This window comes from Columba livia, chromosome 2, assembly GCF_036013475.1.
Source record: "Columba livia isolate bColLiv1 breed racing homer chromosome 2, bColLiv1.pat.W.v2, whole genome shotgun sequence".
NCBI classification, from domain to species: domain Eukaryota; kingdom Metazoa; phylum Chordata; class Aves; order Columbiformes; family Columbidae; genus Columba; species Columba livia.
In genome coordinates, this window is record NC_088603.1 from 9,403,748 (window position 1) to 9,418,869 (window position 15,122).

A 15,122-nucleotide genomic window follows, 5' to 3' on the forward strand; every position below is an offset into this window, starting at 1 on the left:
AGCCACCATCCTAGTTAACATGACAACATCCTTAAGTGTAACAGCCAGGAAAACCCAATTGTCTCTTTCTCATTCCTGTGACTTGCACCCAAATTTCCTCTCCGGTGTTTCTTCATCTTCTTCATCTTCCTCTACTGGGAAGCTTTTGGAGGGCTCCTCCTGCTCCCATGCTCATGCTCTCAGGCAGAGTCTCACTGGGATAACCCAGCCATCATCACAACACTCCTGCTACTGGGCATAATAATGCTGCTGGGATTATTTCCCTTCTACTATAACTGATTCATTAAATTGATTTCACAAGGAACTGCTGTTCCTGCTCACAGTGCTGTCCATAGCACGCTAGGAGTGTACAGCATTATTTACATCTGTGTTTGCCGACACCACAGCTGACTGTACCTCCATACATATTTATAGGAGCAGTGTGTATCTGCGATACCCAGTCAATTCTCAGTGAGGATTGACTTTATGGTCTATCCTGTGGTTTTGAATAAAACTGGTGATGCAGAAAGGTGAGAGGAAAAGGAAGGACACATTCCCAGTCCACACAAGCTGCTGGGTTTTGCCAGAATGGGGAGAGCCCACATGGCTGGGAGGGATCCCACAGGACAGGACAGTTTGCAGATGCTCCATGGGACGTAAGTCCCATAAGTCAGGGGAGCTGTGATCAGGCCGTAGGAGCTGCCTCTGCACAGGCTAAAGCAGCTTCAATGCCTGCAAGAAAAAGGGTGAATGGATTTATTATCCTCAAGTAGCTGTTGTGGCAGGCAGAGCACTGAGTGGCATCTCCAGTGGGCATGGCTGGGCACTGGTTACCCATGTTGCAGCAGGATGTTTACTGACTGACAGTAATAAAACCCAAAACCAAAGTGGGTTAATGTCAGTAATTCCCTCAGACAATTTAAATGCACGTATTTTAGGAGTGGAGCAGCCTCCCACACATCACTTTGCATGTTATGCTCGTTCATGCTCTCCAAATATTGAGAACAACGCGGCTATTGCACTTTGGAGAAGAAAGTGATAATAGAATTGGGGACTGGCAGAGACATGCAGAAGTGCAGACCACTGGCTACATGCTACCTAAATGTCGCAGAGCCCTGGGACTGCGGGAAAGGGTAGAAAAAAAAGCATGGGGGGACAAAGCAATGTGTTCAGGGACACAGAAAGAATGTGACCACCTTACTCACATCTGCCTCAAATGCTGCACACTGCAAATGAGCCACATCTTCCCATGCAGCCCGAGCAGGGTTGTCCCTGTATCCGCATCTTGGCGATTCTCAGGTATGGTGATGGGGTAACTGCACAGTGCTGCTCTTGGAATCCTGAGTGGGTCAGGCAAATGTGGTCTCCTCTCCATTCTCATCCCAGGAGGAACCATGGCCAGTCTCAGCTCTCCTTCCAAATGCCCTTCCTCCAGGAAAGAGCTGTGGAGAAATGTCCCAGCCACTCACCTGTGCTGGCAGCACCCCAGGAGCAAGGAAAACACCACCACTGGCACCTTTCTTTACCATGCTGGGGATCACTTCTTACCAGGGAGCTCCTGAGCACAGGACATGGACAGTCCAGGACCCAAACCCCAGCTATGAGGGATGTTTGTATGTCTCTTAGCAGTGTAAAAGACATTTTCTATCCAGGGTGTGACTGGGGCTGCATCTCCCTCTCCTTGCTGTCCTGCAGAAATGGCCCCAGGCTCCTGCAAAGGGCAGGGCTGGGCACAGCCCCATTTTGGGACTGGTGAGAGAAGCTGTCTGTGCCTGCTCAGAGGGGCAGTGGAACGGGAAAGGGGTTTGGCCAGGCAGAGGGCATTGGGGTGGGGGGACACAACTGCTTTTGTCAGCATTGATCTTGGAGCCCCTGGGGCTGCTGTTTGTACCTGAGACCAAGCAGGGTGCTGCCTTTGTAGGGGGCAAAAAGAACTGTTCCTGCATCTCTCATGCTGTTTTGCCTTTGTCATGGACCGTTATGCAGCAAAAACTGCAACCAGCATGGATGGATGAGGAAGAGGGAAGGGAGGGTTGGGGGTGGTCGCTTGTGTAGTCCTGTCTCCTTCCATCGCTCAGCTCGGCTCCCCACAAACAGACAGCATCAGCCAGGCTCGGGTAGGGGGCACAGCCTCCTTCCCCCAGCCCCAGCGGGGAACAGGGCTCCCCATAGCCATGGCCACCCGCATCCCACAGCCCTCTGTGTCCCACCGCCTGCCTGAGTCGGATCTCTGGAGGGGGCCGCTTCCCCCACTGTGGTGTTTCTTGCTGGATGACCCAGAGGATATGAGGTTTTGGGCATTGAAGCAAGGGATTTCACTTCTTTGCATCCACTCCCTTCTCTGACAGCTGAGTGTCCTCCAGCCCCAGCCCCCCGCATCGCCCCCCCCTTGCCCCTTCCCCTCGGCAGCCCTTCTCTCAGGTTTGGGGAGGCTCCGGCGCTGCTTTCCCTGCGAGGTGGAGAGATCGTTCCTTTAATCTCGTCCCTAACCCCGTGACCTTCCTCCCTTAAGGAGCTTTTCCCCTTCATGTCACTGCTTTTTAAAGCCTCCTTTACAAATAAAAGCAATTTCCTTTTGGAACTGTAACTATGACATGGGGAGATGCGCTCTTTTTTTTTGGACAATGAAGGGGTAAGAATGGGGGGCCGGCTCCCTTTTGGAGTTCGTATTCGGCCGGTTCCATGTGTTTAGATACTTTACATAAGACAGTAAACATCAGGCGAGTTAAAAGCTTTAATTAAAAAATGTGGTGAGCTGGACAGGGGAGGAAAAGGGAGGGGGAAAAAAAAAAAAAAAAGCCTTTCCATTTACACAGCGACTTAGCGAAGCACCCCAGACAGACAAGATAAATACATCCTAGGAATCCAAGAAACCTAGAAAACACAGATAACGAATAAGGCGATATCTACCTACGGAGGGCAACAGCTCAGCGTCGCGGTACCGTGCGCTCCCGCAGCCCACCCGACCCTGAGCCCCTCCGGAAGGGCTGGAACCGGCCCTCACCCTTTCTTCCCTCCTGTAAAAAATCCCTGCCAGGAAGGCAAGGGGAATCCCACCCTTTCCACTGTCTCCCCGCAACTGGGCTTTGAAGTTCCTGAGGGTTTTTGTTATTCTCCCCGACCCTGCCTGCGGAACTGGCAGGTCTTCAGCGGCCCCTGTCTGGTCACCCTGGCGGTATTGGAGCGGTGCAACGGAGCGGAGCCGGGCTCTGATCGCTGGGCTGGCAAGGGGCTCTGCCCGGCCCCTGCCCCGGGAATAGCGCACGGGATGCCCCGCGGTCCGGCACGGCCCCGCCCGCCGAGCCGCCCACACCGCCGGCCTCCAGGAGCCGCGGGCCCCTTGGGCGGCTGCGCTCCCCGCGGAGCCCGGCGGGAGGGGGTGGCCCGTGGGGGCGACCCCGGCCCTGCGCTGCTGCCGCAGTCCTCCGGCTTCGATGCCTGGATGGGTTAATCGTAGTTTGCAATAATCCGAGGGACTGGCGGGAGCCGGTGGTGAAGGGACTGAGGAAAAGAGGAAGGAGAAGGGAATGGGAAAAGGAAGAAGGGAGGAAGATGAGGGGAGAGAAAGAAAGGGAAGGCAAAGGGAAGGCAAAGGAAAAGGGAAAAGGGAAAAGGGAAAAGGGAAAAGGGAAAGGGAAAGGGAAAGGGAAAGGGAAAGGGAAAGGGAAAGGGAAAGGGAAAGGGAAAGGGAAAGGGAAAGGGAAAAGGGAAAGGGAAAGGGAAAGGGAAAGGGAAAAGGGAAAGGGGAAAGGGGAAAAGGAAAGGGAAAGGGGAAAGGGGAAAGGGAAAGGGAAAGGGGAAAGGGGAAAGGGGAAAGGAGAAAGGGGAAAGGGGAAAGGGAAAGGGGAAAGGGGAAGGGAAAGGGGAAATGGGAAGGGAAAGGGGAAGGGAAAGGGAAAGGGGAAGGGAAAGGGAAAGGGGAAGGGGAAGGGGAAGGGGAAGGGGAAGGGAAAGGGAAAGGGAAAGGGAAAGGGAAAGGGAAGGGAAATGAAAAGGAAAAGGAAGGGAAAAGGGAAAAGGGAAAAGGGAAAAGGGAAAAGGAAAAGGGAGGAAAGGGGAAAAGGGAAAAGGGAAAGAGGGAAAAGGGAAGGGGGAAAGAAAGGGGAAAGGAAGGGAAAGGAAGAAGAAGGAAAGGAAGGGAAGGAAAGGAAAATGAAAATAAGGAAAGGAAAAATGAAATGAAAAAGGAAATGAAAAAGGAAATGAAAAAGGAAATGAAAAAGGAAAGGAAAAAGGAAGGAAAAGGAAAGGAAAAAGGAAAGGAAAAAGGAAAGGAAAAAGGAAAGGAAAAAGGAAAGGAAAAGAAAGGAAAAAAGGAAAGGAGAAAAAGGAAAGGAAAAAGGACAAGGAAAAGGAAAGGAAAGGAAAGGAAAGGAAAGGAAAGGAAAGGAAAGGAAAGGAAAAGAAAGGAAAAGGAAAGGAAAGGAAAGGAAAGGAAAGGAAAGGAAAGGAAAGGAAAGGAAGAAAGGAAAAAGAAAAGAAAAGAAAAGAAAAGAAAAGAAAAGAAAAGAAAAGAAAAGAAAAGAAAAGAAAAGAAAAGAAAAGAAGAAAAGAAAAGAAAAGAAAAGAAAAGAAAAGAAAAGAAAAGAAAAGAAAAGAAAAGAAAAGAAAGAAAAAAAAAGAAAGAAAATAAAAAGATGCTCATCCTGCCACTCCCGCCTCCGTTTCCCCGGAGCCGGCCCGCACGGATCCCGTTCTGGGGGCGTGGGATGGCGACCTCGCTTCCCCCGGCCCCTCAGCCCAGCTTCTCCCCCCGCTACGGACTTTCGCTGTTCCTCTCTGCTTTCCAGGCCCGACGGCCGACGCGGGGCCCTGTGGGGCCCGGGGGATGTAGGGCTCCCAACAGCGAGCGGGTGAAGATGGGCAGAGCTGCAAGCGCCGGGGTAGGACGGAGGTCGGGGCTATTTGTTTTCACCGATAAACTTTTCCGCAGAGCAAAGAGAGGCGAGGACAAGCATAGTCCCTGTCCCCTCTGCATCCAGCCTGAATCCTGACTCGAGCGTACAGCACTTCTCTTTTCAGGGGAGCCCTCGCTGAGTATAGCGGGTTTTGTTTCTTGTTTGATTTTCGAGTGTGTTTTGGTATTCTTAAAAATCCTGGAAACACAAGAGAAAATGAAGTGACTGTGTGCACCCGGCGTGCCCAGGCCATGTCTCCACCGTTGCGGGCAACCCCTCGGCCAGCCCAGTGCTTCGGGAAGGTGGGGGGAGGGATGGGGGGGGAGCGGCACCCAGGGAAATGTCCATCCTCATCGGGAGAAGTCAAACGGCCCCACAGCCCGGCCAAGCCCAAGAGGCAGTACTGCCCTCCCCGCCTCTTCTGCAGGGGGACGTTGTCCTTGACCGTCCCCCACCCCGGGCACCATCCCCACAACGGGGCCGACCGCAGCCCCCTTACCCGCGGCTTGAGGGAAAGCCTCGGACCGGCTCCACTGAACGAGGAGGCCGGGAAGGGGCAGAGCGCCCCGATCCTGCCAGGGAGGGTCAGGGGTCCCTCCCCCTCGCACCTCCTTCGGGACTTGCCCGACCCGCAGCCCCGGCGGTGCGGGGTGATCTCCCGGTCCGCAACAGCTGGAAAACAGCCTTCGAAAGACCATAGAAGTTGATGATCCGGTGGGGAGCTGGAGTGGAAATTACTCAGTTAATTAGAGCGGTGGCTTTATTTTAGCTGTGAGTAAATGCCGAGGTGTAAATCCAAATGAGTTTAGGGGAATTAGCTGCCTATGCGGAAAGCGGAGGAGCAGCTCCCCGCACCCCACTCCAGCCCTTGCTAATGCTGAGGTCGGTGTAGAGTTGCTGAACTTTACCGTCACAACAGCTTATGTTGTGTCTGTACGGATTAACTCCTCCGAGTCACGGGAGAAGCGGCGAATCGTTCCTCAGTCGCGTTATATGCGTATTTGCACGCCCGTTTAGGTGCCGTGTACCTGTATGTAGTGTTTGAGTGTAAAACCGCGGGTTGCGTCGTGTTGGGAAGATCAAATAAAAAAGATTTCAGCTAAATATTTTTACACTTCTTTGAAGCTTTCCTATTGCACAGCTCCAGGTGGGCGAGTGAACGGCGAGGCCGGCAGTGGCCCCGGCAGATCCTGCCCGGGAGCCGGGGGACGCGCTCCCTGACCGGAATGGCAGCCTTCGCATCTCCTGGGTGAACAGGTGGACCGGGCGAGGCCGAACTGGGCACATCCCACATAGCTGAAGGAGGCAGAAATTGGGGGCCGGTTTTCTCCCTCTTTGCAAAGCTTCTGTGGGTGTGAATGAAAGACACAGGCGGTTTCTCTCACAGCGTTGTGGTTTTTTTCTTCCTTTTTTTTTTTTTTTTTTGTTTTGTTTTGTTTTGTTTAGGAGGGAGCACAAAGTATTCCCTTGCACAGGCCAAAAAAACTTTTCCGCAGTTGCTTGGAGTTTTGCCTGGCTGCTGCGTTCGTAATGCGACGGTTCGATAGAACGAAGTCCAGGCATCCCAGGGAGGGAAACGGTCCCCAGTGCCATCCAGTGCCACCCAGTGTCCTGGTGAAGACCCACTGGCCCCGGGCGACCGGACCAGGGCTCCACCAGGGCTGCGGGCCCCGGGCCGCACTGCAGCGAGTACTGCCACCCCCGCCCGTAAACCACTTTTCCCTTTCCTTCCTTTTCTCTTTTCTTTTTTTCTTTTCTTTTCTTTTCTTTTCTTTTCTTTTCTTTTCTTTTCTTTTCTTTTCTTTTCTTTTCTTTTCTTTTCTTTTCTTTTCTTTTCTTTTCTTTTCTTTTCTTTTTTTTTCCCTTTCCTTTCCTTTCCTTTCCTTTCCTTTCCTTTCCTTTCCTTTCCTTTCCTTTCCTTTCCTTTCCTTTCCTTTCCTTCCTTTTTCCTTTTTCATTTCCCCTTTCGTTTCCTTTTTTCCTTTTTTCCACATCATTCCTCTCTGCACCTTTTCTTCCCTTTTTCCTTTTCCTTTTTCTTTTACCTGTTCATTTTTTCTTTTTCTTTTTCCTTTTTTCCTTTTCCTTTTTCTTTTTCCTCTTCCTTTTTTCTTTTTCCTCTTTCTTTTTTCCTATTTATTTTTCCTTTCCCCTTTCCTTCCCCCCTTTCCACACATTACTTTCAACACCTTTCTTTCCATTCTGCACCCTTTTTCTCCTCTCCTCTCCTCTCCTCTCCTCTCCTCTCCTCTCCTCTCCTCTCCTCTCCTCTCCTCTCCTCTCCTCTCCTCTCCTCTCCTCTCCTCTCCTCTCCTCTCCTCTCCTCTCTCTTTTTCCTCCTTCCTCTTCCTCTTCCTCTTCCTCTTCCTCTTCCTCTTCCTCTTCCTCTTCCTCTTCCTCTTCCTCTTCCTCTTCCTCTTTCTCTTTCTCTCTCTCTCTCAATTTCTCTCTCTCTTTCTCTCTCTCTCTTTCTCTTCTGCCAACCAACATCATACAATCGAGTTCTGGGCTGTCGTTTACCTTCTGGTCCTCCACCAAATTTGGGCGAAAGTCTGTAATGATTATTGTTATTTGTTCGTTTCCGATGCGGGCTGGACGCTGCCCGCCGCCCCAGCGGAGGGGCAGATGTGTGCTCTGCCCTGCGGGGGGTAGGAGGGGCAGGGGCAGGACGGGGAGCGGGCAGGGACAGCGGGGGTACAGGGCCAGGGGGAGGGCAGAGGCAGGGCCAGGGGCAGGGCGAGACAGGGGCCGGCTCTCACACCCCACCCGCGCACCCTCCCTCCCGTGGGAGGCGGGGGGTGAATTTACCCCCCGTCACTCTTTGCTGCGGACGGCAGCCGTGACAGCAAACCACTTTCCGAGTCAGGACACTGACATTCAGCTTAATCCGTCCACTCCCAAGCATCCTCCGTACCCTGTGCCGGAGCCCGCGGCCACTATGCAGGGACCCTCTGCCCGGGCCGGGCTCTGACCTCGCCACAAGCCAGTCACAAAATTTTCATGGTCCTGCAAGAAAGTGGAAGGCACGCTTTCCAAACTCGTCCTTTTACCTCCGTTGACGGGCAAGTCTTGCCCGCTTGAAGAGGAGGCGATGCCGGAGTGCGAACAGGGGGGCCGCAAAACGTCCTTGGTGTAGCCTGTCGGTGGGGAGGATTTGGGAAAATCTGACTGGTTTTGATTTGGATTTTGGTTTTTGGCAGTGCAGTGAAAATCCGGCTGCTTTGGTGGAAATGCAGCCGTGATGGCTGAGCTCACCAGCCGGCCGCTTTCAGGGAAAGCCTAACCGGGGCTTGGCGAGGGTCACTGCTGGTTTTCCCCCTCTCAAACTGACACGGGACCTCAGGGAAGACTGAGCCCGCAGACCGCCGGGCAGCGCCTGGCACACGGCCGGCAGCAGGGCCAGCCCCGGCGGAGGGGACGGAGAAGCAGCGACCTCTCCCCTCTCCCCCGTCCTCAGCCACCGGCTCCAAAGCGCTGGCAAAGCTGCCTGAAAAGGGCATCGCTCGGAAATAAAAGTCGATGCCGGGTGTAAGCGGGAGGGAAATGGAGACAGCCGCGGGGATGCGGCGGTGTGCCCAGGCTGTGTCCGGCCGCTGCCAGACCTCCTCCGGTGGCAAGGGCAGAGACTGGCTGAAAATGAGAGGAAATAGACGAAAACCCGGTGAAATTTAGTGCATGCCCACGTTTTGCAGGCTATCATTCTCCACACTGGAAGGACGGGGAGGTGCAGACCCTCCCTGGGATTCCGCCTCCTGTCTGGAAATGTAGGCTTCCCAGAGCCTAGGGGTTGGGTTTTTGTTTGTTTTGTATTTTATTTTTTTGTTGGTTTTTTTTGTGGCTTTTTTTTTTTTTCCGAAGTGTGGGCGAAAGCTCAGAGGAGGATTCGCTCAGAAGAGCGGCACCAACGGCTCCGGCCCCTGCCCGCAGCCCGGCCCCGGCCGCGGAGCTGCCCGCAGGCGGGCGGGGTCGGCCGGCCGCTCCCTCCCTCCCCAACACCGGGCTCGTCATCCCGCTTTTAAACTTGTCAGTACCAAAAGTACTGAGGAAAAAGCACGGTGCGGGTGTCCGCACGGGCATGCTTGGGGTTGTGTCTACATACTCGCCTGTTTGCAGGAGGGAAAAAAAAAAAACGTATTTTTAATGAATAGCAGTGCAGAATGAGCTTCGTTGAAACTGTGAGGGGAGCGCAGGGAAAAGAAATCGGGATGGTGAGGGGATAGGTGAGTTTTGGAAGCATAAAGGCTGTAAGGAGGGACGGAAGCAAAAAAGCAAACGAAGCCAAAGCCCTATTTTCAATACACCTCTCCTGGTGACCCGGGGTGGTTCCCGAGGAGAAGTCCCCTCACGCCGCGATGCCGCTGGCGGGGCGCCCGCAGACCGGCGAGAAAACGTGCTGCTGGGGAATGTTTCTACAGAGATCGAACGCCCAGATAAAAATAACCTTGGAGGGGAAAAAAAATTAGATCATTCCGATTTCCTCGGCTAGGTATCAGATCACCCCTTCACCCTTCGCCTCCCCCCCGCTGCCTCTGCATACCTGAGGTGCTGGATTATTGTCAGAGGACAGGCAGATGCAGTAATTGTTTTGTACAGCTTTGTTTATCTCCTACTTTGGAGTTCATCTTAGGAATTCTCCTCCTTGTCCTGTGTAGGGGTATAACTATCCCCGCGAAGGAGCGGGATAACGAATGGGAACGTTGCCGTGGTACCGGCAGAGCGGGCAGGTAACGCGGCTTCAAGGAGGTTTGAAGTTTTTATCGGTAACTTGGGTCCGCCCGGGAGCGAAATATTTGAAGTGCAGCACCTTGAACACGTTTAATTATGGGGTAGTAGCAAAGCGAGAGCTTCCAAGTAATTAGAAAATACTTCTTGGGAGACAGGCTAATCGCTTTTCATGGGGCGCTTAAAGAAATTAACCTCTAGGTGCTTGTTTGAGCAAAACAACTTTGGATGAGCTAGAGCTGGTCTCTCTGATGGACCCGATTTTCTGAGAAATACAATGGAAAGGGGGAAATAATTTTAAATAAAATAAGTATGAAAGATAAAAGGGAAAGAAAAAGGAAAATAAAAGGGAAAAGAAGACGAGGCGATGAAGGGCTCGCTGTCCCTATCCCCTCGAGGTGGGGAGCGGTCCATGTCACCCGCAGGGAAGTCTCCTCCAAATAAAAATGTCACTTAGTGGGGAAAGCCGGGGGTCGGGTCGCCGAGGCCACGGGAGCTGAGCCGCCCCCGGGCCGGCTCTGCTGACCCTCCGCGGGGCCGCGGAGGCCCTCGCTGTGCGCCCCGTCCCGGCGGGTCCTGGGGAGGCATAACGGGTCAGCTGGGGGTAGGACCCAGCGCCCACATTTTCGTCCCCCTCCTGTGCCCGCCGCGGAAGATCCGTGCCCCTCACTAGGCTCAGCCCCTCACTCCCTCGGTCATCCAATCGCACTTTACTCCCTAATTTTGTTCCAGGGTATTTCCCCCTAAAGACAAAAGAATAGCCACAGTTTTCCCATCCCAAAGAAGCAGGGATTTTTTGGGTGTCCGCAGAGTGATAGGCAGGCGTCTGAGGGGAAAGACGGTTCCACGCTGCCGTTTCGGGAGCAGGAGGGTGAGATCAAAGACTCCTGTCCGGCAGCGGGAAGGACGAGTCAATTACCGAATCGCGCTGCGGGGAGGGGAACCGCCGAACACAACCCCCCGGCCCCGGGCAGCCCGCAGGCACCGGGCCGGGCCCCATTTCTACCCCCCGGACCCCCTTTGTATCACCGCCGCTCGCTTAATATTATTTATGCATTTCTGCAAGGAATTGTGGGATGCCACCCCCTCCCGGGGTAAACAGCATGGCAATTAAAACCCCAATAACCCAGTGTTTTGGGGGATAAGGGTGGGGGAACAGAGGTGCGCGACCCGCGGCGGGGCACCCCCACCAAAACTCCTCTCCCCCACGCACATCCCCGCGGCGGCCGGGCCCGGCTGGGGGGAGGGGCGTGGATGCTGTCACTTACCGGAGCTCCCCGCACCACGTGTGCGCATGCCCGCTTTATCATTGGCCCGAGGCACGTGTCGAAGTGCCCGGGCCGGCGACGTCACCGGCGGGGGCCCCGTTAAAACCTAAAGGACAACAATTCGGAGTGGAAGTGTCCGGGCGCGGCGGTGGCGGCGGCCGCCGGGGCGTAGCGCAGCGCAGGGCGGGACGCCCCCCCCTAGTCCCCCCCCCCCACCCGCGGCGGCCCCCGCATGTGCGGACGCGGGGCTGCGCGGGGCGGCGCGGGGCGAGGCGCTGCCGGCCGGAGCCCCGCGGGGCGCCCCTCACCGCCCTGCCCTCCGCGGGACACCGGCTGCTGAGAGCCCGCCTCCACCCCGCCCGGCACCGGCTTCTCGTTTTGCTTTACCCACCCCCCCCTCCACCACAAAAATTGTTATTTTTATTATTATCATTAATTTTTTCTCCGCGGGGGCGGCGGATGAAGCTCGGCGGCGGCGGCGGTGGCCGGGGGAGAAGGCGGCAGCGCGCCGCGGGACCGAGGGGCTGAGCGGCGGCAGGAGGCGGCGAGAGGACCGGAGCCCTTGTGTTTTCATTTTTGGCAAAGTTGAAACTCGTGGAGGCTCGGCTGCTGGCTTTTGGGTCTCCCTGGTTTGGTTTCCTTGTTGTTTTGTTTTTTTTTTTAATTACTATTCAATCTTTTTTTTTTTTCAAACTCTGGATTTTGAATGCCGGGCGCGGCCAGGAGAAGCGAAAGCAAATAGACACCTGTGCGTGCGTGTATATATATATATATATATATAAATATATATATTAAAAAAATAAAATAAAGAACAAGCGACTGCAACAGCAACAGCATCAACAAAAAGCTCTAGGCAGCCGCCCGGCCGGCGGCGCAGCGGGCAGTGGAACCGTCGGCGGGGCCGGCCGCGCAGCATGGAGGAGGGCGGCCGGAGCCCCCGGGAGGAGGCGGCCGAGCCGCAGGAGTCCGGCGGCGACGCGGAGCCCGGCGGCGGCGGGCGGCGGGGACTGCTGCTTCCCCCCGGCGACCCCCCGCACCCCCACCCGCACCCGCACCGCATCACCAACTTCTTCATCGACAATATCCTGCGGCCCGAGTTCGGGCGGAGGAAGGAAGCGGGCGGCCCCGGCGGAGAACCCCGGCGGCCCGGTGCGGAGAGCCGCCGCAGCCCCGCCGCGGCGCCGGCCCCCGGGGCTCCGCTCCCCGGCGGCGGGGCGGGCTCGCCGGGCCGGGGGGAGGGCAGCCCCGCCGGGCTGGCCCTACACGGCGCCGCCAAGAAGGGGGGAGACCCCGCGGCGCTGGAGGCGGCCCTGAAAGCGCGGGGGTTGAGCGGCGGCGACCTGTCGGTGAGCTCGGACTCGGATAGCTCCCAGGCCAGCTCCAACGCCGGGAACCAGCCCATGCTCTGGCCCGCCTGGGTTTACTGCACGCGGTACTCGGACCGGCCCTCCTCAGGTAAGAGCCGGCCCGCGGGACCGGCCCACTCCCCACCGCCGCATCCCTCTCCTCGGGTTCCCCGGTTCTTCTCTGCCCGCCTGCGGGGCCGGGAAGGCGGCAGGGAAAAGGCCCCCTCCCCGCTTCCCGCTCTTTCTTCTTCTTTTCCTTTGCGTGGGGCGGGGGGGAGGTGTCTTAAAAACGCACGAAAATGTGGGGAGAGGAAGGGCTGGCTGGGTATGCGCGGAGCCGGAGGGACGAGGTGGGTGTTGGGGGTCTCCTCCTTCACGCTCCCGCGGAGGAGCTGGGGCCACTTCGGGCTCGGGGCATTTCCAACCAACTGCCGGGTTTTATCAAAAAGGGAGGAAAAAAAAAATCTGGCTTTGGGCTCCCCGCTCATCGTCCCGGCGAGGTGCCCTTCTCCCTGCCAGCAAAATAACTCCGCGTTGTGTTTTTGGGAGAGGAGGGTGGATTCACACAGGCCTCGCCTTGCTTTGGTTATTTTTTCTGTTTAGCCAAAAAGAATTGGCGACCATTTATTTCTCTAACAGAGGCCTCGGAGCGGTCGCCGTTTTGTTTCTTTCTTTTAATTTCTCTCTATGTGCTGCAAGTCAGTTCTGGAGGGGCCGGGGGACATTTCCGAGAGCCAGGGAACTTCCTTGGCAGGGTCCGTCTCCTGGCAAGGGCTTGAGTAGAACCTCCTGAAATTATCGATAAAAACACTGGGAAAATTTAAAAACAAAAAGCCCAGGGGTAAAATGTCCTTTTACTACCACAGGGAGAGAAGGAATGGCCCCGACAGATTGGTAAAACCTTCCCTAAAAAGAAGTAGAAATCATCGGGGGAAGGCATTGGAAGAAGCTCGAAGGAGATCTGTTCCCATTTAAAAAAAAAAAAAAAAAAAAAAGAGGGGAAAAAAAAAGGGGGGGTTTCCTTTTACAAAAGCAGCGAGCTATGATTTTTCACCCCAGAGAGCCGGCCAGCAGAAGGAGGGATTGTAGGATGAGTTGAAAATTAGTTCGTAATGTCTGAAAACAAACTCTTACTCAGAGGTAATATTCAGGGCTGAATTGGAATTTACTCCATTGTTCTCCAGTGCTCTCCTTTGTTAATATTTAATTAACATACATCCTCACAATGGCTCGGCCCGGGCAGAAAAGGCTCCTTGTGCTGCCGAGAATAATATTCCCGAGAATAATCCCAGCGATTCGGATCGGGCCGTGCAGTGCCATATGGGCACTGCAGCAAAGCGGCGGATTTCTTCTTGTAATGTAAACAGGGAGGGGGCTGATTTCATTTATTTTTTAACCGCGACTCGCCAAAAAATTATTAAAAAAAAAAAAAGGGAAGAGTTTTGCTAAAAAAAAATAAAAATAAAAATAAAAGAAGAGGTGTCCTTAAAATAATAAATATTCTGCTCAAGGATTAAAATTTAGCTCCGTGCCGCTGCCTCTGATGCAGGCTGTACTTGCCGGACACCCCCGAGATTAAAAGGGTCGGTAAACGTGTTTGTGGCCGGGGTGGAAGGGGCTGCGGAGGGAGCGGCGGAAGAAGCGCGGCCGACGGGGGCTGCGGGGGCATTCGGGGGGAGCGGCGGCTCCCGTTCCGCCTCCTCCCGAGCATCCCCTGGCAGCGGAAGCACAAAGCGGGATTTATTTTTCTTCGGGGGGGTGGTGTGGGGCGGGTGTCCGTGGGGCGCGGGGGGAGCGTGGGTGCCCCCAGGCGGGACCGCGCCCGCGGAGCCGACCGCAGCGGAGCGCGGCGGTGTCGGTGCTTCTCCTCTCTCCCGGCCGTAGGTCCCCGCTCCCGCAAACCAAAGAAGAAGAACCCCAACAAGGAGGACAAGCGGCCCCGCACCGCCTTCACCGCCGAGCAGCTGCAGAGACTCAAGGCCGAGTTCCAGACGAACCGGTACCTGACGGAGCAACGGCGGCAAAGCCTGGCCCAAGAGCTCGGGCTTAACGAGTCCCAGATTAAAATTTGGTTCCAGAATAAACGAGCCAAGATCAAGAAGGCGACGGGCAGCAAGAACTCCCTGGCAGTGCACCTCATGGCCCAGGGGCTCTACAACCACTCCACCACGGCGAAAGACGGCAAGTCGGACAGTGAATAGCCAAGGGAGGGGGGGGAACGAGGGAGGGGGGAGACAGGGGAGGGGGGGCCGTTTGCAGTCAAAGTTTATATAATGCAATAATTTAATTAAAAAAATAAAAAAGAAACATAAGGGCCAGTGTATAAAGATTATACCAGCATTAATAGTGAAAATATTGTGTATTAGATATAATTCTGCAATATTCTATGTATATATAATTTACAGGTAAGGTGGTGTAAAAATCCAAGATATCTGATTATAAAATATTTTTTGTTTTGTTTTTTTTATTTGGTTGGTTGGTTTTGGTTTGGGGGGTTTGGGATGGTTGTGGTTTTTTGTTTGGGTTTTTGTTTTGGCTTTGATTTTTTTTTTTTTTTTATCAGTTGTATGGAGATTTTAGATGTTATCTTTATGATTTTTTTTAATGCTTAAGTTACATTTTTATAGACTTAAGCGCTGTTTTAATGGACATTGGACGCTGTTTTTTGAAACTCAAAAAAAAATTAAAAACAACTTTTGCTGAAGTCCAAAGATTTTTATTGCTGCATTTCACACGACTGTGAACCGAATAAATAGTTCTCCTATTTGTTCTATGAGTTTTACCTTTTTCCCCCACCCCTCCCATTTTATTTAATTTATTTTTCTTTCTTTTTATTTTTTCCTTTTTTTTTTTTCTTTTTTTTTTTTTTTTTTAGTGGAGGTTGTGTGTGTCTGGGCCTGGTTTTGGGG

At 54.0% G+C, this 15,122-nt stretch overlaps 1 protein-coding gene across 1 annotated transcript; it reads left to right on the plus strand.

Moving 5' to 3' along the window:
• Nucleotides 1–11,644: 11,644 nt before the first annotated feature.
• EN2 (engrailed homeobox 2) lies at nucleotides 11,645–14,913 on the plus strand. The gene is made up of 2 exons (XM_065050451.1): nucleotides 11,645–12,322; nucleotides 14,098–14,913. Exons 1-2 carry the CDS (start codon nucleotides 11,782–11,784, stop codon nucleotides 14,412–14,414), a joined length of 858 nt encoding a protein of 285 aa, XP_064906523.1. The 5' UTR covers nucleotides 11,645–11,781; the 3' UTR covers nucleotides 14,415–14,913.
• Nucleotides 14,914–15,122: the final 209 nt, after the last annotated feature.

Coding starts and splice junctions, on each gene's coding strand:
- EN2 (XM_065050451.1), top strand. CDS start 11,782: ATGGAGGAGGGCGGCCGGAGCCCCCGGGAGGAGGCGGCCGAGCCGCAG. Junction 12,323..14,097: donor CTCGGACCGGCCCTCCTCAG/GTAAGAGCCGGC, acceptor TCCCGGCCGTAG/GTCCCCGCTCCCGCAAACCA.